At 41.4% G+C, this 22,620-nt stretch overlaps 1 protein-coding gene across 1 annotated transcript in view; it reads right to left on the bottom strand.

Moving 5' to 3' along the window:
* Positions 1-433: 433 nt before the first annotated feature.
* lgals3b (lectin, galactoside binding soluble 3b) overlaps positions 434-22,620 on the bottom strand; it is a 36,281-nt gene continuing 14,094 nt past the window's right edge. Inside the window, exons 4-5 of the mRNA XM_063049216.1 lie at positions 12,805-12,976; positions 434-1,118 (exon numbers count right to left, since the gene is read on the bottom strand). Coding sequence (XP_062905286.1) covers positions 969-1,118; positions 12,805-12,976 — 322 coding nt within the window. The 3' untranslated portion in view covers positions 434-968. The remainder of the gene's footprint in view (positions 1,119-12,804; positions 12,977-22,620) is intronic.

The following is a 22,620-nucleotide window of genomic DNA, read 5'->3' as shown; positions in this document are numbered from 1 at the left end:
TGTAAATATTAAATATTGTTAGGCCTAAACTCCTCTGGAGAGTATTTTCTCACACTTAAGTTATTGAAAAAGTTAGGATGGCCGAAGATGAACTTCTCACAAGATACCCAATCTCTGATCTGTTTATGTAACATATATGGCTGGTCCACTTGCGTTTTTGATCAATGGTACAAGACAATAATTTCAATGAATGCAAAAGATATAATGTTGTGCAGCACCATAATCATGATAACTACTTGGTTGTCTATGTTTTGTTTTCAGCCAGTAAGGATATTTCTTTTCACCAAATGTTACACCTGAAATTGACAATCTTGCATTCATTGGTGAATATTTCCACTTCTGATCTTATGAACAGAAATAAGTCATTGATAAAGCGGATGAAGATGGTTAGGTTCACCAATTCAGGACAAACGAATTTTTAGCCAATGGAATTATTGAAATAAAATGCATTTGGTGTTTACATATATATTTAATAAAAGTGCCCAAAATATAAGGAAATACAAAGCTCAGGTAATTTACATATAATATTCCTTAAGTTTTTGTCAATTTTCTTCCATGTGGCATTTTGCTATTATGAACATATTTTAAGGAGTTAAAATAATGTTAGGTAATAATTCCACACAACCTTACATGCAAAAATGAGAGGGTAGGATACAATTCTTAGAAGTGAAGAACTCTCAATCATTAAGAAAAGTCCATGAATTATTCTAAAAGCAATTTTAAAGTGGTAAAAAGAATAAGGCATGTAAGCAAGAAATGAGATGGGGCAATATGGGTCAAATGGTAAAACTACCAGATGCTTGATAGGCTGAATAGTCTGTTTCCATACTTTTACAATGTAATTAATTCCGAGACTGATCTGGTGGTTCTAGTATAGTAGTATGATAAAAGTTTACCAGTTAGTAATAAGTGCTCAAATTTTCATATATCCAAATACTAGCGGTCACTTTAGTAAGAGTATCCCGAGTTTACACCATAAACATCTTATGAAGAGTGATATCGCCGTAGATGCTGACTTTGGTCACTTCTCTCAAACTCTTATATCGATGTTTGAATTCAAGAAAATGTTGTTTATTCACAGCCACCTTGTATTGTTCTGGTTCACCAAGAATCAGTAACTGCAGGATTTAAAAATAAATTAATTTATTTCATGCAAATTATTAAATTCAGTTCTAACTCTATTTACTCTAATGAAGTACAAATTTACATTTAGACAGTATTTTTGACTACAAAGCTAACTATTTTGAAGTGCTATCACTCTTTATGAAAAAAATTGTTTTCCTTAAGGTTTAAATGCTACTTAATAAATTATATACTATTAGACTGGTATAATTTAATAATAGAAATGGATTAACTATCAGTGAAAATACTAAATACATCATTATCAGCTACAAATAACATTTTCTGTTGGAATATTAAATTATCTTAAACACCCCTTTGTTTATTTGGGACACTGCTACTTAACTGGGACATGAGACTGTTGCTGAACAGTTTCTAATTAGCAACAGTTGCACACACTTGTGTGGTCATTAGGCACTACACCATGCTTAGAACAAACAGTTTTTAAATAGCATTGTGTGTGTGTGTCCGTCCGTCCAAAAAAGTAGTCATTTTTGTCACTGTTAGTTGATGAGAAATAAACAATATGACAATTCAGAACAGTCTTGCTTACTGTGGTTTCAAGCATTGAGGCTTGGATATGCCAGAAACAACTGGGAATGAAAATGAAATGATGTCACTACTTCAACAAGTTAGGAAATACAAAGAATTTGAAGGTATCAACAATCATCTTCAATGTTTAAATGAAAAATAAGATTTGGAGGATGCAATTGTTGAAAGCATTGTATGAAGGTAGTCCATTATCTGCACTGTGTCTGCGCTGAGTGTATTCATTTACAATGAAAAGAACATGGCAGGAAACACTGGATGAATTCCTCTGGTGATAACTATTAGGAACTAATACACAATTTTATAGTACTGTAGTAGTATTGGTCTGTGTTCTAATTTGTTCTGTATTTCATTTAAATATATGATTTGTCACCCATTTAAATGGTAGTTTTGGCTTTTTTAATACCTTTTTAATTATTTTCCTGAAACTTCGGCAAATTGGGGCTGCTGCTTAATTGGGCCTAAATGTACTGGTCCCAATGAGTCCCAATTAAACAGAATCTACTGTACTCAGCTCTTTTTCTCAGGCACAATTCTCCAGCTGCTCCTTTGAAATACTCTTAAGACTTTGGAAAGGTTTTTCGCTTCACCAATTTCCAAGTCCCAATCTGTAAACTGATGGAAGCCAATAAATGTTCTAAAGTTACAAATGACAACTTCAGTAATATCATTAACCTTCATTACTTTAGTTGTCAGGCTGCTTTTTCAGTTTCAATTCCTCTTTGACCAGCTACGCATAGATATTCTTTTGTAATTAGGAGGAAAACCCTAGATGATATTCTCTCCCACCGCCAAAACTTTCTGCATGAAAATTAAATCTCAACTTTGAATGTAGTAGTTTAATATAACCGAGTGGTTTGCTAGTCTTTTAGTCAATTAAGCATCAACCAAACAGTATAAGAAGATATTTGGACAGATACGTGAATAGGCAAGGCAAAGAAGGGTACAGACCTTGTACTGCAAATGATAGATGGTAATAAAGGTCACCATAGATATAGTGGGCTGAAAAACCTGTTTCAATGCAACATTGACTCTATAAGAATCAGAAACTGTTACATTACAGAAGGAGGCTATAAGATCCATGCCAGCTTTTTATGGAGCAATCCAGTCGGTTCCATTCTATTATTCTTTCTCCACAAATTGATTCCCTTGTGACCATCCATTTCCATCTTCAGAACTGATTATTTCCACAACCCCAGAAACAATGAGTTCCAGATAATAACCACATACTACAAAAAGGAAAAATCCTCCCAAGTCTCTTCCTAATCATTTTAACCCTGAAATCACTGGTGCATGAACCAACCATAAATGGGAGTCTTCCTTCTGAGGTTACTGCACTACTGGTGCGGATGCAGGGTTTTGACCTGAAAAGTCAATCATTCCTTTCCTCTCGCAGATGCTGCTCAACACAATGAGTTCTTCCAGTAAATTGTTACTGCACTAACTCGTTACGGTTGCTAAAGAGAAATCTAGTTCAACTTTTTGCAAATTCTTCATTAATTAAAAATAGGGATCAATCTTGTATATGTCCACAAGCACACTATCTTTGCTACATGAAGGGCAAAAAATAGCACACGGTTGACTCCAAGATTTTGTAAGGTCAATTCTGGAAAATGATCTTCCAGAATCTGAAGTCTTTTAAAAAAAAATAAATAAAATTCCCTGTAGATAGGGACACCAATTAAGAGTTCAAGTATTTTCCTTCTCAAGTCATTGAACACTACAGCATAGAAACAGGCCCTTTGGCCCATCTAGACCGTGCAGAACTATTATTATGCCTAGTTCCATCAACCTGCACCTGGACCACAGCCCTCCATACCCCTCCAATCTGCGTACCTATTCAAATTTCTTGTAAATGTTGAAATCGAACCCGCATCCACCACTTCCACTGGCAGCTCATTCCACACTCTTAGCACCCTCTGAATGAAGAAGATTCCCTTAAACATTTCAACTTTCACCCTTACCCTATCACCTCTAGTCCTAGTCTCACCTAACCTCAGTGAAGAAAGCCTGTTTGCATTTACCCTATCTATACCCCTCATAATTTTGTATGCCTCTATCAAATCTTCTCTCATACCCCTACAATCCATGGAATAAAGTCCTAACCTATTCAACCTTTCTCTCTTATTCAGGCCCTAAGTCCCGGCAACATCCTTGTAAATCTCTGCAAACTTATTAATATCTTTCCCATAGGTAGGTGACCAGAACTGTACACAATACTCCCAAATTAGGCCTCACCAATGTCTTATACTGTGCAACATTAACATAACATCCCAACTCATGTATTCAGTACTTAATTTATGAAGACCCATATGCTAAGCGCTCTCTTTAAGACCCCATCTTCCTGTGACACCACTTTCAAGGAATTATAGATCTGTATTGCCAGATCATTATTTTCTACCGCATACCTCAGCACCGCACCTCTTACTATGCAAGTCCTACCCTGGTTTGTCCTTCCAAGTGCGAAACCTCACACTTGTCTGCATTAAGTTCTATTTGCCATTTTTCAGCCCATTTTCCCAGATGGTCCAGATCCCACTGCAAGCTCTACTAACCTTCTCCGCTGTCCACTATACCCCCCAATCTTGGTGTCATCTGCAAATTTGCTGATCATCTGGATTGCTGATATAAATAACAAATAACAAGGGAACCAGCACTGATCCCTGCAGCACACCACTAGTCACAGCCTTCCAGTCAGAGACGACTACTACTACTACTACTACGTTGACTCAGGTCTAGGGGGTCTCCAGTCAGATAGACAACTATCTACTACCATTCTCTGGCTTCTCCCACAAAGCCAACGTCTAATCCAATTTACGCAACATACATCAAAGTTGCTGGTGAACGCAGCAGGCCAGGCAGCATCTATAGGAAGAGGCGCAGTCAACGTTTCAGGCCGAGACCCTTCGTCAGGACAGAATTCCTGTTGTTTGCGTCTAATCCAATTTACTATCTCATCCTGAATGCCCAACAACTTAACGTTCTCAGCCAACCTTCCGTATAGAAACTTGTCAAAGGCATGTAGACAACATCTACTGCCTTTCTTTCATCAACTTTCCTGGGTAACTTCCTTGAAAAACTGTATAGAATTGGTTTGGCATGATCTATCACGCACAAAGCCATGCTGATTGTCCTTAATTAGTCCCTGTCTATTCCTGTCCCTTAGAATACCTTCTAATAACTTACCCACTACTGACTTCACGCTCACAGGCCTATCGTTTCTTAGCTTATTCCATGAGCCTTTCTCAAACCACAGTCTTTGTGGATTGAAAGTAACATCTCCTCTTTGCTGAGGATCAACACTGGTGCACCTCACGGATGCTTGCTTACGTTACTACTTTATTCGGTCTACACTCACAATTGTGTGGCTAGACACAGCTCAAATGCTGTCTATAAATTTGCCAATCTTACATTCAGTGTTAGTAAGACCAAGGAATTGATTTTGGATTTGAGGAAGAGGAAGTCACGGGAACACATATTAGTCCTCATCAAGGGATAAGAAGTGGAAAGGGTGAGCGGTTTTAAGTTCCTGGGTGTCAACATCTCTGAGGATCTAGCCTGGATCCAACATTAGAAAGGAGGCACAACAGCAGCTACATTTCATTAGGAGTTTGAGGAGAATTGGTATGTCACCAAAGACACTCGCAAATGTTTTACAGATGTACCATGGAGAGTATTCTATCTGGTTGCATCACCATCTAGTATGGGGGGTGGGCTCTTCACAGGATCAAAATAAGCTGCAGAAAGTTGTAAACTCAGTCAGCTCCATCATGGACAATAGCCTCCCCAGCATCGAAGAAACCTTCAAAAGGTGATGTCTCAAAAAGGCGGCATCCATCATTAAGAACCCCCAACACCCAGGACATACTCTCTTCCCATTGCTACCATCGATGTGGCAAAGGCGCCTGAAGATGCTCAAAGCTTCATGAACAGCTTCTTCCCCTCCGCCATCAGATTTCCGAATGGACAATGAACACTACCTTAGTGTTTTTCCCTCTCTTTTTGCATAACTTATTTAATTTACACACACACACACACATATATATACACACACACACACACAGTAACTGAATTGTAATTTATAGGTTTGAATTATATATTGCAATATATTGCCGCAAAAGAACAAATTTCACAACATATGCTAGTGATACTAAACCTGATTCTGAACAACCCATTATCTGTCCTCCAATCATCCAGCACTCCACCCACAGCTAAGAATGTTTTAAGTACCTCTGCCCATACAATTTCTGCACGAGCTTCCTCACAAGGTCCAAGGAAACACCTTGTCTGACCCTGGGAATTTGCCTCAAAACAGTAAGGATACTTGTGGGGCATTTTGAGGGAATGGGAAGAAACAAAAAAAAAGAAGTGAGGTATGTTTTGGTTCCCTGTATGTTTTAATAGATCAGTGAGACCCCTTCTTCAAGATGATAGTAAACGTTCTCAACAAATTGTAATTTCAAATTATAAACTGTTGCTGATTCAAATTTTCAGATTAAATTCAAAGGCAAATGCTTAAGCTGTACCTGAAAATCAGTAAATTGGACAAGGCTTTATGAAACAAATAATTTTCAAATATTTACTACAGTGAAGATGGAGCAAAGGGAGAAGAACCACTTATTCTAAAATACTTTCCTTTTAATAGAAATTAGATCAATTACTAGATAGCAGATAGATAAACAGATGTTGAAAACTCCAGAGAAATATCTAAATGCCGTACAACTCCTTTCCAGAAGCAAACACCATGCCCTCCATTTTGCCCCCAAAAGCCCCCATTCTCAGTCAGTAACAATTTACCCTTAAATTGAATTGCTATGGAGTGCAGGTCTTCCAAAAGATAGGGAAAAAAATCCAGTAAAACTGAATACGCAACCAGGGAAGTGGAGTTATTCCCACAAAGAAGTAATAAATATATTGCTTGAGATAAAAACATCAAGATTTTGACAAAGCAATCCATATGAACTGCATTGACACAAAATTGTATAGGGACAAAGCAGGTAGAGGATCATGATGTACTATTAGCTGATGCTATTCAGTGTTAGGCAGGTATCATGACCAACCACAACAGAAGTAAATAAGTAGACAGAACTAGAATCAAATTTCACACTGACCATAAAAGGGTACATTTACAGTCATAGCTCAGACTCCTTGAGTGTTAGATGTAGAAGAGAGCTGCTGAGGAAGAGGGTTCTGGTTTAGTCTCTTTGAAACTTCAAGCAGAATAGTGGACTAATTTAAAATTATGTATGAAATAGGCAAAACTGGAGCACTACAAATAATTTGAAAGGCTGCAAAAGCACAGGAAATTGAAAATATGTAAGGATTTAAAACGAAGAATGTCAACTTCATAATCAAAGAGTTTCGTAACCTGGAATTAGTACAGATCCACAAAAACAAGAGTTTTGGGTAACAAGTTGGGGCAGAGTCAGCAAAATATCAATAAGCAATATATTCTCAGGAGTCAGAATGTGCAGCCAGCTAAGAAAACAAGCAATAAGCACGATAAATTCTGCAGATGCTGGAAATCCAAAGCATCGCACACAACACGTTTGAGGAACTCAGCAAGTTAGGCAGCATCTATGGAAAAGAATAAATAGGCAATATTTCAGACCAAGACCCTTCCACAGGATTGGAAAGGAAGGGGAAAGATGCCAGAATAGAAAGGTTGGGGGGAGCGAGGAGAAAAACTAGAAGGTGATTGGTGAAGCCAGGTGGATAGGAAAGGTAAGGGTCTGGGGAGGAAGGAACCTGATGGGAGAAGATAGTGGACCATAGGAGAAAGGAAAGGAGGAAGGGATCCAGAGGTCATGATAGGCAGTTAAGAAGTAAGAGGCTAGAGTAGGGTAAAATAGAAATAGAATGGTTCTATTCTATTCTATACCATTCTATTCTATGGAACTATTCTATAGTTTGCCTCTTAATGCCCAGCACATGGTGACACTGTTTATCCAATAAAATGGACTAAAAACATTTGTGATATCCTTTATATACAGTGGTATGCAAAAGTTTGGGCACCCCTGGTCAAAATTTCTGTTACTGCGAATAGTTAAGTGAGTAAAAGATGAACAGATCTCCAAAAGTCATAAAGTTAAAGATGAAACATTCTTTTCAACATTTTAAGCAAGATTAGTGTATTATTTTTGTTTCGTACAATTTTAGAGTGGGGGAAAAGGAAAGGAGCACCATGAAAAAGTTTGAGCACCCCAAGAGATTTGAGCTCTCAGCTAACTTTTACCAAGGTCTCACACCTTAATTAGCTTGTTAGGGCTATGGCTTTGTTCACAGTCATCATTAGGAAAGGCCAGGTGATGCAAATCTCAAAGCTTTATAAATACCCTGACTCCTCAAACCTTGTCCCAACAATCAGCAGCCATGGGCTCCTCTAAGCAGCTGCCTAGCACTCTGAAAATTAAAATAAATGATGCCCACAAAGCAAAAGAAGGCTATAAGAAGATAGCAAAGTGTTTTCAGGTAGCCATTTCCTCAGTTCGTAATGTAATTAAGAAATGGCAGTTAACAGGAATGGTGGAGGTCAAGTTGAGGTCTGGAAGACCAAGAAAACTTTCTGAGCGAACTGCTCATAGGATTGCTGGAAAGGCAAATCAAAACCCCTATTTGACTGCAAAAGACCTTCAGGAAGATTTAGCAGACTCTGGAGTGGTGGTGCACTGTTCTACTGTGCAGCAACAGCTGCACAAATATGACCTTCCTGGAAGAGTCATCAGAAGAAAACCTTTCCTGCGTCCTCACCACAAACTTCAGCGTCAGAAGTTTGCAAAGGAACATCTAAACAAGCCTGATGCATTTTGGAAACAAGTTCTGTGGACTGATGAAGTTAAAATAGAACTTTTTGGCTGCAATGAGCAAAGGTATGTTTGGAGAAAAAAGGGTGTAGAATTTAATGAAAAGAACACCTCTCCAACTGTTAAGCACGGGGGTGGATCGATCATGCTTTGGGCTTGTGTTGCAGCCAGTGGCACGGGAAACATTTCACTGGTATAGGGAAGAATGAATTCAATTAAATACCAGCAAATTCTGGAAGCAAACTTCACACCATCTGTAAAAAAAGCTGAAGATGAAAAGAGGATGGCTTCTATAACAGGATAATGATCCTAAACACACCTCAAAATCCACAATGGACTACCTCAAGAGGCACAAGCTGAAGGTTTTGCCATCGCCCTCACAGTCCCCCGACCTAAACATCATCGAGAATCTGTGGATAGACCTCAAAAGAGCAGTGCATGCAAGACGGCCCAAGAATCTCACAGAACTAGAAGCCTTTTGCAAGGAAGAATGGGTGAAAATCCTCCAAACAAGAATTGAAAGACTCTTAGCTGGCTACAGAAAGTGTTTAGAAGCTGTGATACTTGCCAAAGGGGGTGTTACTAAGTACTGACCATGCAGGGTGCCCAAACTTTTGCTTCAGGCCCTTTTCCTTTTTTGTTATTTTGAAACTGTAAAAGATGGAAATAAAAAAGTAATCTTGCTTAAAACATTAAAGAAATGTCATCTTTAACTTTATGCCTTTTGGAAATCAGATCATCTTTTACTCGCTTAGCTATTCACAGTAACAGAAATTTTGACCAGGGATGCCCAAACTTTTGCATGCCACTGTATCTGCAGACAACAGACTGCTAGTCCCTGAAGAACCTGCCTATTGAGGTTAGTGTTCGTGCTGCCTTCAGTGGCTACTTTTCAGTTGAATGCAGACATCTTAATCTATTATCTCTAATGATGAGATTAGAGTGTTACTCCATCTTCCCAGAACTTTTTCTTCTCTCTTCCAGGAGCTTGTACTAAAGTGAGTGGCCTCTGTTCATTTGCCTTAGACCTGCTGTATTGAAAGAGGATTCCCTCTTAAAATTGTACATTTAGAGCAGGGGTCTCCAACCTTTTTTCACACATGAACCTATACCTTTAAGCAAGGGTCCATGTGTCAAAAAAGGTTGGAGACCCCTGCTCTAAATGTACAACTTTAAGAAGGAATCCCTTTTCAATACAGCAAGTGTTGTTTTTAGAGGCAAAAACAAGCTATTGAAGGAAGTCAAACAACAGGAATTCTGCAGATGCTGGAAATTCAAGCAACACACACATAAAAGTTGCTGGTATTAGTCCTGACGAAGGGTCTCGGCCTGAAATGTCGACTGCACCTCTTCCTAGAGATGCTGCCTGGCCTGCTGCATTCACCAGCAACTTTTATGTGTGTTCTTTATTGAAGGAAGTCAGCAGGTCAGATAGCATCTGAGGAGGCAAAGCAATAGCCAACATCTTAGATCAAAGTATCAACTATCCCTTTGCCTCCACAGATGCTGCCTGGCCTGCTGAATTCTTCAAGCAGCTTTTTCTTATTGATCCTTGTCCCTGTGTCTGCAGTTTCTTGTGTCAGTGTTACAAAAGCCCCAAGGTCAACAAAAGAAAAACAGTTCATCACTTGCTTCACCAGCCCCTGCACAGCTTCTAAAACAAAAAATAACTCCACAACAAAAATGTGTAGAACATAACAAACCTGGCTGAAGAGCCCTCTATCTAATAACAGTGTGACTGGCCTTTCATTATGTTCAGCATGTGCTCAGCTCTGAGATTAAGAGGGTTTTGGGTACAGCATGCTGTGTCAAAACGTTTGTGGTTGTATCTAATTAGCATTTCTGCTCATGTCACATTTTACCTGCTCTATGTATTTCTGGCAGACGTCAAATACAAGCATGCTCTCGGATTAACATCTAAGTGGCTTTGTGAGAGAAGAGTATGCATAGGTAACGCTCATTAAGGTTGGGATGAGGACTTCACAAGCCCCCTATATCAATTAGAAAAATATTTCAATAACATTTTGCGTGTATTTTATAGCAGATAGGATGGAAAGAACTTTGACATTTCACCCTACTTAATGTACCCAGGTGTTCACATAGTTCGCAAACAACAGGAATTCTGTAGATGCTGGAAATTCAAGCAACACACATCAAAGTTACTGGTGAACGCAGCAGGCCAGGCAGCATCTCTAGGAAGAGGTGCAGTTGATGTTTCAGGCCGAGACCCTTTGTCAGGACTAACTGAAGGAAGAGCTATTAAGAGATATGAAAGTGGGAGGGGGAGGGGGAGATCCAAAATGATAGGAGAAGACAGGAGGAGGAGGGATGGAGCCAAGCGTTGGACAGGTGATTGGCAAAGGGGATATGAGAGGATCATGGGACAGGAGGCCCATCCCTCCCTCTTGGTAGTGCAGTCTGATGTGACCAGAATGAACATTAAATTTTCCTGAATGCTATTATTATCGCTTTGCTTTGGAAACTTAAGTAGAAAACCCCAGTTTATTAAAGAAGAACGATGCATAGCAAAGCAAATATAACTCCTCCTTGTTTAACGAAGGACACTTTCGATGGCATCATTTCTGTTTTATCTGCCACCCTTGAGCCTCTTGTTGTTATTCTGGAGACGTGCAGTCCTTTCATCCCCCGTCTCTTCATCTCTTCTGCTGTTTGTTGCTTATCTCTGATCTTGGAGACATGCATGCCTCTCCTCCTGTCTCCTCTTCTCTCATCTTTTTTTGTCCTGACTCTTTGATCCTGGAGTCGTGCGGCCCTGTCCTCATCCGATTCTTGTTCTCTCCCCTCTCCTTGCCGCTTCCCGACGACGTTTGGCGTCATCTCTTGACCATAATGTCCCCCTTCCTTGTTCACGCGGCATAATTAGGCTGACCATTTTTTTTTACCCTAATGCTGGATAGAAGATACGAAGCAGTAACACCAAAGCCTCCAGGATGCTGATTATTCTTGATGATGTGGTTGGCGCTCTCCTAAATGGACGTGATATAGTCACCGCTGTCCTTTGACTGCAGCAAAGGGTTTTATGGGTGTCTCTAAGTACGTCATTACAATAAGATTTAATTATCTCTTATTGATGGGTGGCAGTTAGATCTGTCCCAATCCTGCACATGCTGATGGTGATTAGCAGAATGTGTCCCCTTGAAATAGAGCTGCCCTACCCTTTTGCTCCAGTAGGTGTGGCTGCTGAGGCTGGCCATGCATGTGTCCGGCTGTCGCGTCCCGATTTCTATGATGGCCGATCGGGTCTCGAGTGAAAACCAGCCTGTTGATTTATGGAGAATGAGCAACTTTATACGAATATATAACCCTGAACTTTGCCTGCATTCTGTAAGTTAGCGCATTTAAATTCAATTTAGCCAAAAAAAGTGCTGTAATGCACCATTTGCGCTAACTGGAGGTCACAAACAGACGGAACATGAGAGTTCTAGTAGTATATAGATGAAGGAAACTATCATTTGTGTCTGTTGAAGACACATTATCTGCATGTGTAAATGAGAGGGACAAAGTAACCAATCATGAAAAGAAACCAGGACCCATCACAGAGCAAAAGAATGTCAGGGTTTTGTAGATATTAGCCACAATCATATTCAAATAACAGGGCAACATCATTGAAGGCTATGAAATGGGAAACAGTATTAGAGGACCTTGAGGGAGTTGTGTACCCAGACCCAATATGAATATGTCCCCAAGCACGAATTTTCTTCTTACCTGCGTCAAACACTGGCAAAATACAAGACTATCAAGCAGACGTATGATGCCTCAAAAATACAACTATGTTGTATTAAAAGCAACTGACCAGTTAAATAGATGACAGAGGCACTAAAATCTGTTATATTAAGTACTTCATAATATTTACAGTCAGCTCCATTGGGTTCAGATTTCCAATGTGTGGTGGTAAACGGATGCACAGGACAACACATCAGCCTTTCTGCTTATTCTTAGGCCCTAAACAAGGCCTCCGTCCTGCATCGCTCCATTTTCTTGGTGCCCATGCCACATTACCAAGTCAGTAGAAACCCTTCTTCATGCTCACTTCAGGAATCCTGCCAGCAACCTGCTGTGATTATGCATCAGCTTTCTACCCAGGAAACTGCTGATCAAGGTTGCTCAGGAAGACATGGATCTGTGAGAATGGGAATTTTCCATATCCAAAGCATCAAATCATTTTAACCATTTTTAATTAGTTAAAATCAAATAATTTTAAAAGTTTTTAAAAAGTATTTTCCTATTAGCATGCCACAATATTTTTTTTTGGGGGGGGGGAAAGAAACTAATCGTCCATAGAAGAGGAAGATACATAGTATATTCTACTTACTTCAAAATGTTCTCCTTTCCTGAATGGAAAATTTGGTATAGCTCTTTCCTCATTACCCCAAACATTATTGATCTTGCTATTTCGAACAATAGCCTGATGATTGCCACCTTCCCTGAAGCGAACGTTAAAATGGAAAACAATATTCTGGCCGGAGAAAACATCAATGGTAAACCTATGAAAAGAAAAGGTGAATAAAAAGTTGTTTTGCTTTCTATTTTATGTGCACCAGTAAGCAAGTCATTCAACTTGAGGTATGTTTGCATATCTTCAAATGAAGTAGAAGGCTATTTGGCTCACTAAATCTATGCTGCCTCTCAGACAATCCTATTCATTTAATTCTACTTATTTCCCTAAAACGGTTATAGTATAACCTATCCTCTCTCAGATAAACTGGCCTACCAATTCTCCTACCACTCACAATCATGAGGCAATTTACAGTGGTTACTTAATTTATCTTGTTGACTGTGGGAGGAAAAACAAGGTATTGCAAGAAAATCCAGTTGGTTGCAGGAAGAACATGCAAACTCCACACAAAAAAAGCACCAGAACTCTGCCACAGACTGCGGTGGAGGCCAAGTCCATGTGTATATTTAAGGCGGAAGTTGATAGTTTCCTGATCAAAGGTTATGGCGAGAAGGCAGGTGTATGGGGTTAAGTAGGATCTGGGATCTGCCATGATGGAATGTTGGAGCAGATTCCGAATCAGGTTTATTCTCACCGCCATGTGACGTGAAATATGTTAACTTAGCAGCAGCACTTCAATGCAATACATAATATAGAAGAAAAATAACAATAAATAAATCAATTACAGTATACGTATATTGAATAGATTTTTTAAAACATGCAAAAATACAGGAACATTGTATATTCAAAAAAAAGTGAGGGAGCATCCAAGAGTTCAATGTCCATTTAAGAATCAGATAGCAGAGGGGAAGAAGCTGTTCCTGAATCACTGAGTTTGTGCCTTCAGGCTTCTGTTCCTCCTACCTGATGAAAAAAGGGCATGCCCTGGGTGCTGGAGGTCCTTAATAATGGACGCTGCCTTTCCGAGATACCGCTCCCTAAAGGTGCCCTGGGTACTTTATAGGCTAGTGCCCAAGATGGAGGTGACTAGATTTACAACCCTCTGCAGCTTCTTTCAGTCCTGTGCAGTAGCCCTCCCCCCACCCCCCACGCCCAGGGCCGGACTTTAGGCAGGGCTAGGCTGGGCTGTGGCCCAGGGGCCTGAGCTGCAGAGGGGCCCAAAATAGGTAGCTATCATCATGGCAGACAAAAAAAATGTGACAGTGGAGCACAGAAAAGAAAGAAGAAACAAGAAAAAGAGGGCCATGAGAAAGAAGCATTAAAAAAGACATCAAAATTGACAGAATTTTTTTAAACCTGTTCTCGATGATGCAGCAGTACCATCGCTCTTGTCACAATCTGAGACCGGTGGACAAATGGAGACTTGTTCAACAGCTAGCGCTAGCACCAGCATTAGCACAGGACCACCGTCCTTGCCACAGTCAGCTAACGTTGAAGAGGCAGAGAGCATGACTTTGGGATTCCCGACCACAGAGGCTTCTGAACAACCAAGTCGGGTCGCCATTAATGATAACGTTACCGCTGCTGAGGATCCTTACAGCACTGATCCTGCTCGCTGGGGAAAGGAAACGTTAGATGATTCAGTCCGAGCATACTGGGCTCAGAAAGGGCCGGAGTCCTGCCAGAATAAGGATGCAGATATCAAAACTTTGGAACGAGTATACAAACAGCAGACGTTTTTTTTCCCAAATTTCACTTCAAACGCAAGCTCGTAAATGGTGAGTACATATCAAGGCAATGGCTCTTGTATTCCCCTTCCACCAGCTGTGTGTTTTGTTTTGCATGCCACATCTTCAGTGATGGTAATTGTCAGTCCATCTTCGAAACTGGCTTTAGCGACTGGAAACATGCCGCTGAGCGCATAGGAGAGCATGAAAATAGCAAACACCGCAGGAAAACGATACTGACCTACGTTACACTAGCATCTGACAGCGGAAGAATAGATACAGAACTGCAAAAACAGTTCTAGTCAGAGTGTGTCTACTGGACCGACGTATTGAGAAGAGTGTTGGTGGCTGTGAAGTTTTTGGTCGAGAGGGGACTGGCTATTTGAGGCTCCAGTGACATACTTGGCAGGCCTGATAATGGCAACTACATAGGCTCAGATCCACAATGGGACAGGACAGGCTGAGTCAACTTACTCTGACGTCACTTGAAAGTGATTTTGTTCGGAAATTGGATTTTAGTGATTTGATCAAGGACCTTGCTGTGAAGAAAGCCAGAAGAACTAGGCTTTAATTTTGAAAAACAAGCATCTGACTTTGTAAATATCTAGGCTTGTGTGTCAGTGCTGTTCCTGTTTTTGTGGCAATAGGATAGTAGTTGACTGTTTACAAACTTAGTAAGTAATAAATGGTCTTTACTCTGCAAGCCACACAGTACAGCAATAGGTTAGTATGTGCTAGATCTCATTTTTCAAAAAGATTGTTGGAGTATTGTCAAGATTCCTGGTTTGCCATAGTGCCATCTCTCTTGGCCTTTTTGTCTCTCATTTCCATTTTACTTCCTCAGAACACACGGTTGAGAAAAATACCTGGATAAAAATGCTTTGGCATTGTTTGAGAAATAAGGCCTATGGTATGTGCAGCAATAGCTAAATGAAGATTTAAGATTGGGTACATCATACTTCGTCTCCCTCATAACTTTACTAAGCCAACTAAGCCTAGGTCAATTTTTGAGTGCTTTAGATGCTGTCCTTCAAACTAAGAATCTGCATTACTTTCTGTCCTCCCTCAAGGTCTGTAAGTTTATAGCCTACGTACTGTACTAAACCAATATCTTGGTCCACAGCTTTGATATTTAGACCAGTACGACCTTTGCTCTTGTTCTTGCTTTTTTTTTGCTTGGTACAGCAGCATCTTATGGTGTCGGCAGGGGCCCATGAAGGCCCCGACTCCACTAAATCCAGCCCTGCACCCCCCCCCCCATACCAGACAGTGATGCAGCCTGTCAGAATGCTCTCCACGGTACACCTATAGAAGTTTTTGAGTGTATTTGTTGACATGCCAAATCTCTTCAACTCCTAATGAAGTATAGCCGCTGTCTTGCCTTCTTTATAACCACATTGATATGTTGGGACCAGGGCTCCATGGGGTAAATGTCCTAATTCTGCCCCTTAGTCTTATGGTCTTACAGTCTAACTCAGATAACACTGCTTACTGGAGCTGTGTAACAGTCACGCCTACTAGCATAAATTAGGAGCAGGCACCTCTGCCATGGACAGTCCCAAAACCAACTGTGAAAGGAGGGTGCTTGCAACCCCATCCCATAAAACCCAGAGCTACAGAAACACCCAGCAGAAGCTCCAAAGACCTCATCTCTGGGACAAGAGGAATCTTCTTCTAGAAGACGTATGAAGTTGTGTTGTGAAAGTGGAAGCTGGCAGCCTATGCCCCAGTAGAAGAAGAAAAAGAATGAGTAACTCCTTCAGTCTCTCAAGCCTGCTGATTGTTATCTTCACTCTGCATCTCAGACCCTGTGCAAGGCTGACCCAGAGGTTAGAATCCAGGGCAGGTTAGCAAAACTGGATCCAAAACTGGCTTGGTGGTAAGAGGCAGAAGGTGGTTGGAGGGAGCTGTTTTTCCAGATTGGAGGTCAGTGACCATTTACATGCCACAGGGATTGGTGCTGAGTCCATTGTTGTCTGCCTTATGTGTTAATGATTTGAATGAGAGTGTAAATAGCAGGATTACCAAGTTTGCATGTGACAACAAAATTGGTGATACAGTAGACAGTGAAGAAGGTTGTCCAAGGTTACAGTGCAATTATGTCAACCAGGAAAGTGGGCAAAATGGCAGATGGAATTTAACTTGGACAAGGTGATGCATTTGGAAATTTAAACCAGGCCAGGGCATTTACAGGAAATAGCAGAGCACTGAGGAAAGTTGTTGAGCAGAGAGACCATGGCGTAGAAGTACACATTTCTCTGAAAACAGAGGCCGTCCTGAAGGCGTACAGCATGCTTGCCATCATCGGCTGAGGAGGCACACGAAAACGAAGATGTTATCTCCATGGATGTCATCTGACCTGCTGTGCTCCTCCCGGTGGATCAAAGTGGTCATAGTGTTGCTAAACTCTAGTAATCATGCTTGTGGCAGTTGTTTCAAGAATGGAATGGTTGACTAGAAGTAGCTATTCTTGAAATACTACATTCCAGTTATCTGGATGAACCAGAGCAGAGTGACGAGCAAAGAGATCACATCTGCTCTTGACCTGTTGTGGGGATAGGCAAATTGACGTGGATCCAGATCATCTCTGAGATACAGGAACTAATTTCCATCATAGTCAATCTCTCAAAGCACTTCATTTCAGTTATTGTAATCACTACTAGACAGAAGTCATTGGGATAGATCCCCATGCTGTTCTTGGGTACCTGTACAATGGATGCCTTTTTGAAGAGATAGGAACCTCAGACTGCATAAGGGAGGTGTTGAATATCTCCATAAATGTTCTTTACACAGAGAGTAGTTATTTTCTGGAAAGAACTGCCAGAGGAAATGGTAGCGGCAGGAACAATAATAATATTTAAGAAGCATCTGGACAGGTACTCGAATGAGCAAGGAATATTATTACAAAATGGCAGCGATAATGCTTTGCACGCAGCTCGAAAGGGAATCATCAAATATTCCCGTTTAGGATGACTGCAGCTGAAATCCACAGTAAGCAACACTGTGCACTATGTACTTCAGTAAGCAATTATTCATCCTTAAAATAGGCGGACCCCGGACAGCAAAATCAGGTTACGAGTGCAGTTCCCCTTTAAGAAAAGGGAAGAGAGGAAAGCAAGTACAATTGTAATGCAGAACTCCCGAACCCCCACTCTGCACTATTCTGCTTGCAAATGTACAGTCTCTGGAGACCTCAGAACAAGATTGGAACACCTGAAGGACATGAGGGACTTCTGTGTTAGAAACATGGCTCGCCCCCACCATTTTGAACACAGCACTGCAGTCCAAGGACTTTGCCATCCACCACAGAGACAGAAATGCTGAGCTTTTACAGGTAGAGGAGGGAGAGTATGCTTCATGATTAATTCATTGTGTTGCACAAACTTGGCAGTTCTGTCTCATTCCTGCTTACACGACCTGGAACGTGTCCATTCTATCTGCCGAGGGAGTTTTCTGCCATCATCCTGGTAGCGGTGTACATTCCACCCCGGCCAAGGAACTGGAGGAGCTGATCACCATGATCAGCGGTCACGAAACGGCGCACCCCGATGTTTTTCCCCATCATTCCTGGCATCTCAACCAGAAAAAGTCTCAGACAGCCAACCACCAACATATCACCTGTGGAACCACAGGTGCCAACACACACTTGACCACTGCTATACCACCATCAAGAACACTTACTGTGCCTCCTACGACTGCACTGTGGAAAATCTGATAACCTGGCTGTACTGCTACTCCTGGTGACCAGGCAGAGACCAAAGACTGCAGCACCAATGGTGAGGACCAAGGAGGCATGGTCAGGGGAGGCGAGGAGTGCTGACAGGACTGCTCTGAGTTGGTGGACTGGACAACACTCAGGGATTCATCTTTGAATCTGAATGAGTATGCCACAATTGTCACTGACTTCATCAACACCTCTGTGGATGAGTGTGTGCCTTTGAAAACATACCAGACATACCCAAACTAAAAGCCATGGATGAACCAGAAGATACGTAGTCTGCTGAATGCTAGATCAGTGGCATTTAAGACTGGTGGTCCACAACAATGCAACAAGTCCAGGAACACCTTGGGAGGGCTATTTTAAGAATTCCAATTGAAGTTAGAGATGGAATTGGATGCACGTCAGCCTCTGGCAGGGTTTACAGGCCATTACTTTCTCCATGGCGAAACCTAACATCATGAATGGCTGTGATGCTTCACTCCCAGATGAGCTCAATGCCCTTCATGCATGCTTTGGAAGGGAGAATACAAGTACACCTGTGTGAATCCCTGCGGCATCTGTTGACCCTGTGATCCCTGTCTCGGAGGCCAATGTCAGAACATCTTTCAAGAGGGTGAACCCTCACAAGGTGTCAGAACCTGATGGTGTAGCTTGTGGGGCACTGAAAACCTGTGCCAACCAACTGGCCCGAGTCTTCAAGCACATCTTCAACCTCTCACTGCTGCAGTCAGAGGTTCCCAGCTGTTTCAAAAGGGCAACAATTATAACAGGGCCCAAGCAGAACAGGGTGAGCTGCCTCAACGACTATTGTCCAGTGGTGAATATCTACTGAGATGAAGAAATTTGAGAGGTTGGTGATGACCAGAATCAATTCCTGCCTAAGCAAGGACCTGGATTCAGTACAGTTTTGTCTATTGCAACAGGTCTACAGCAGATGCAATCTCACTGGCTCTCCACTCGGCCTTGGACCACCTGGACAGCAGTAATACCCACATCAGGCTGCCGTTTATTGGTTACAGGTCAGTGTTTAACACCATCATACTGTCAGTACTAATCAACAAGCTCCAAAGCCTGGACCTCCGTTTCTCCCTCTGTAAATGGATCCTTGACTTCCTCATCAGGAGAACAGTCAGTGCGGATCGGAAATAACTGACCATCAACATGGGCAAGCTTCAAGGATGCGCGCTAAGCCCACTACTCTGCTCTCGATAACAACCATCACTGTGCAAAAACACACAGCTCAAACAGCTTCTATAAATTTGCCAATGACAACTATTGTTGGGAGAATTTTAGACAGTGAAGAGGAGTGAGGTTAGTTGTGTGGTGTTCCAACAACTACCTTGCATACAAAGTCAGTAAGACCATGGAATTGATTGTGGACTTCAGAGGGGGGAATTCAAGAGAACACACACCAGTACTCCTTGAGGGATCAGCAGTGGAAAGAGTCAGCAGTTTCAAGTTCCTGGGTGTCAACATCTCTGCCGATCTATCCTGGGCCCAATGTATTGATGGAATTACAAAGAAGGCACGACAACTGCTATATTTCATTAAGAGTTTGAGGAGACTTAGTATGTCACCAGAGACTGTAGCAACTTTCACAGATGCATCGCGGAGAGCATTTTAACTAGTTGCATTACTGTCTGGTATGGAAGGGAAACTGCAAGGATCAGAAAAAGCTGCAGAAAGTTACAAGCTCAGCCAGCTTCATCACGGCCACTAGCTTCCCCAGCATCAAGGCCATCTTCAAAAGATAACGCCTCAAAAAGGCGGCATCCATCATGAAGGACCCTTATCACTCACGGCACACTCTCTTCTCATTTCTGCCATCAAGGAGGAGATACAGGAGCCTGAAGACACACCCATTCTCTTTCCCACAACTTTCTGAATGGGCAATGAACCCAGTTATACTACCTCGCTTTTTTTTCCTTTTATTTTGCTCTCTTTCTGCACTACTTAATTAAAATTTTAATATACATTTCTTATTGCAATTTATAGCTTCTTAATTATGTACTGCATTGTACTGCTGCTGCAAAACAACATATCTCAATACATATGCCAGTGACATTAAACCTGATTCAGATTCTGAATTATTGCAGGCATGCGGAATTACAATAGATTGGCATAATTGTCAGTAGAGAGACAGTCAACTGAATGGCCTGCTCCTGTGCTGTATAACTCTACTCCTGCTAACCTTTCAACTGCTGCTAATCAAGAGTCTGCCTTAATGTCATTCAGACTTCTTTCACAGTCTTTTGAGGAAGAACATTGATGACCCCCTAAGGGGCAAAAAATCCCTTCTTTTCTGTCTTAAATGAGTGATCCCTTTCAACCAGGGATGCTTCATTCTACATTTTCCTACAAGGAACTGACTCCTTGTATAAATATCTATCGTGCCAAGATCCCTCAGGAATCAAACTCCTCTCAGTCTTTTAAACTCCATGGAAGACAAGCTTGGCCAGTCCTATCTTTCTGCAGAAGACAACCCACACGTTCCATGTACTGGCCCTGTAGTTGTGCTGCATAAATTTCAACCACCATTGTTGACCTAACCCTTATTGGGTATTATAAGAAACAAAAGTTAGACAAAGCTGGATTTCTTGGTTACTGTTCTGGGAAGAGAGAACATCATGAACCTGTTCCATTTCTGCTCTTCCTACACGAAATGGCTCAGCCGAACACCTACACGAAATGGCTCAGCCGAACATCTCCACTAATTCACTAGTAGGAAGGAGCACAGAGGCACAAGGCTCTAACCTACATTGAATGTCATGTTCCAAGAAGGAAATACTCCCTTTTTCTAAGCTCGTAGCTTCCCTTTCTGCAAACCCACTGTAGAAGTAGGCATAGATGGAACTTGTCTTCTTTGATAATTATAGAGATTTTGACAAGGCACAGTATGGAGGCTCATGGTGTTTCTCCCATTCAAGGTGTCTCAAACTAGGGTCATAAACTCAAAATAAGTAGTCGATGTTTCCATCCAGGGGGTCAGGGTGGACATGATGGAGGATTACAAATACCTGGGGATACGAATTGACAATAAACTGGACTGGTCAAAGAACACTGAGGCTGTCTACAAGAAGGGTCAGAGCCGTCTCTATTTCCTGAGACTGAGGTCCTTTAACATCTGCCGGACGATGCTGAGGATGTTCTACGAGTCTGTGGTGGCCAGTGCTATCATGTTTGCTGTTGTGTGCTGGGGCAGCAGGCTGAGGGTAGCAGACATCAACAGAATCAACAAACTCATTCGTAAGGCCAGTGATGTTGTGGGGATGGAACTGTACTCTCTCACAGTGGTGTCTGAAAAGAGGATGCTATCTAAGTTGCATGCCATCTTGGTCAATGTCTCCCATCCACTACATGTACTGGTTGGGTACAGGAGTACATTCAGCCAGAGACTCATTCCACCGAGATGCAACACAGAGCGTCATAGGAAGTCATTCCTGCCTGCGGCCATCAAACTTTACAACTCCTCCCTTGGAGGGTCAGACTCTCTGAGCCAATAGGCTGGTCCTCGACTTATTTCCTGGCATAATTTACATATTACTATTTAACTATTTAGGGTTTTATTACTATTTATTATTTATGGAGCAACTGTAACGAAAACCAATTTCCCCCGGGATTAATAAAGTATGACTACAACTATGACTATGACTAATCAAAGCCTGAGAAGGAGGAGAAACCGTTTCACTCCGAAGTGATGAATCTAGAAAATTCTCTGCCTTGGAGGACTGCTCAGTTATTGAATTCATTCAAATCAGATGTAAATAGATTGCAAAATATTTAAAGGAGTCAAAGGTTAGGGTTTAATGCAGAAAATGGCACTGGGGTAGAAAATTACTCATGATGAACAGTAAGCCAATATTAAAAGAACTGGATTGCCTATCTTGCTCCTAATTTTTATGTCTTTTATGTTATATTTGAGTTTCTGGTAGGTGAATTCTCTCTCATTTCTCTGGGCCAGAACTCAGTATCACTCTTTTTAGTCACTCGCACTCAGATACCACCATTCCTTGCAGTAGGTGAAATGACATAGCAACAGTGAATCATAGAACAATGGGAGATGAATGAGCTGCAAGTTCTCAGCAGTGAAGAGAACTGATCAGAAAGTTACTGTAGACGACTTTGAAGTTGGATCTTTGAAAAGAATTTTAAAGAAGAAGCACAGCTAAATGTAAGGGCCAGAAATAAGCCAGCTTCTTCAAAATTACAACTCATTTTAAACACAAGAAAAGCTTTCCCTTTGTGCAGATGTTAATGAAGTGGGTGGTAGCTTCATTGGATTTGTAGTGGACCCCAACACAGGAGCAAGCATGGACCACTCAGCCCCTCGAGCACGTCCTACCA

Source organism: Mobula hypostoma, chromosome 1 (assembly GCF_963921235.1).
Source record: "Mobula hypostoma chromosome 1, sMobHyp1.1, whole genome shotgun sequence".
Lineage (NCBI taxonomy): Eukaryota > Metazoa > Chordata > Chondrichthyes > Myliobatiformes > Myliobatidae > Mobula > Mobula hypostoma.
The sequence above is the reverse complement of the archived record's forward strand: the minus strand, read 5'-3'. Positions and strand labels throughout refer to the sequence as shown.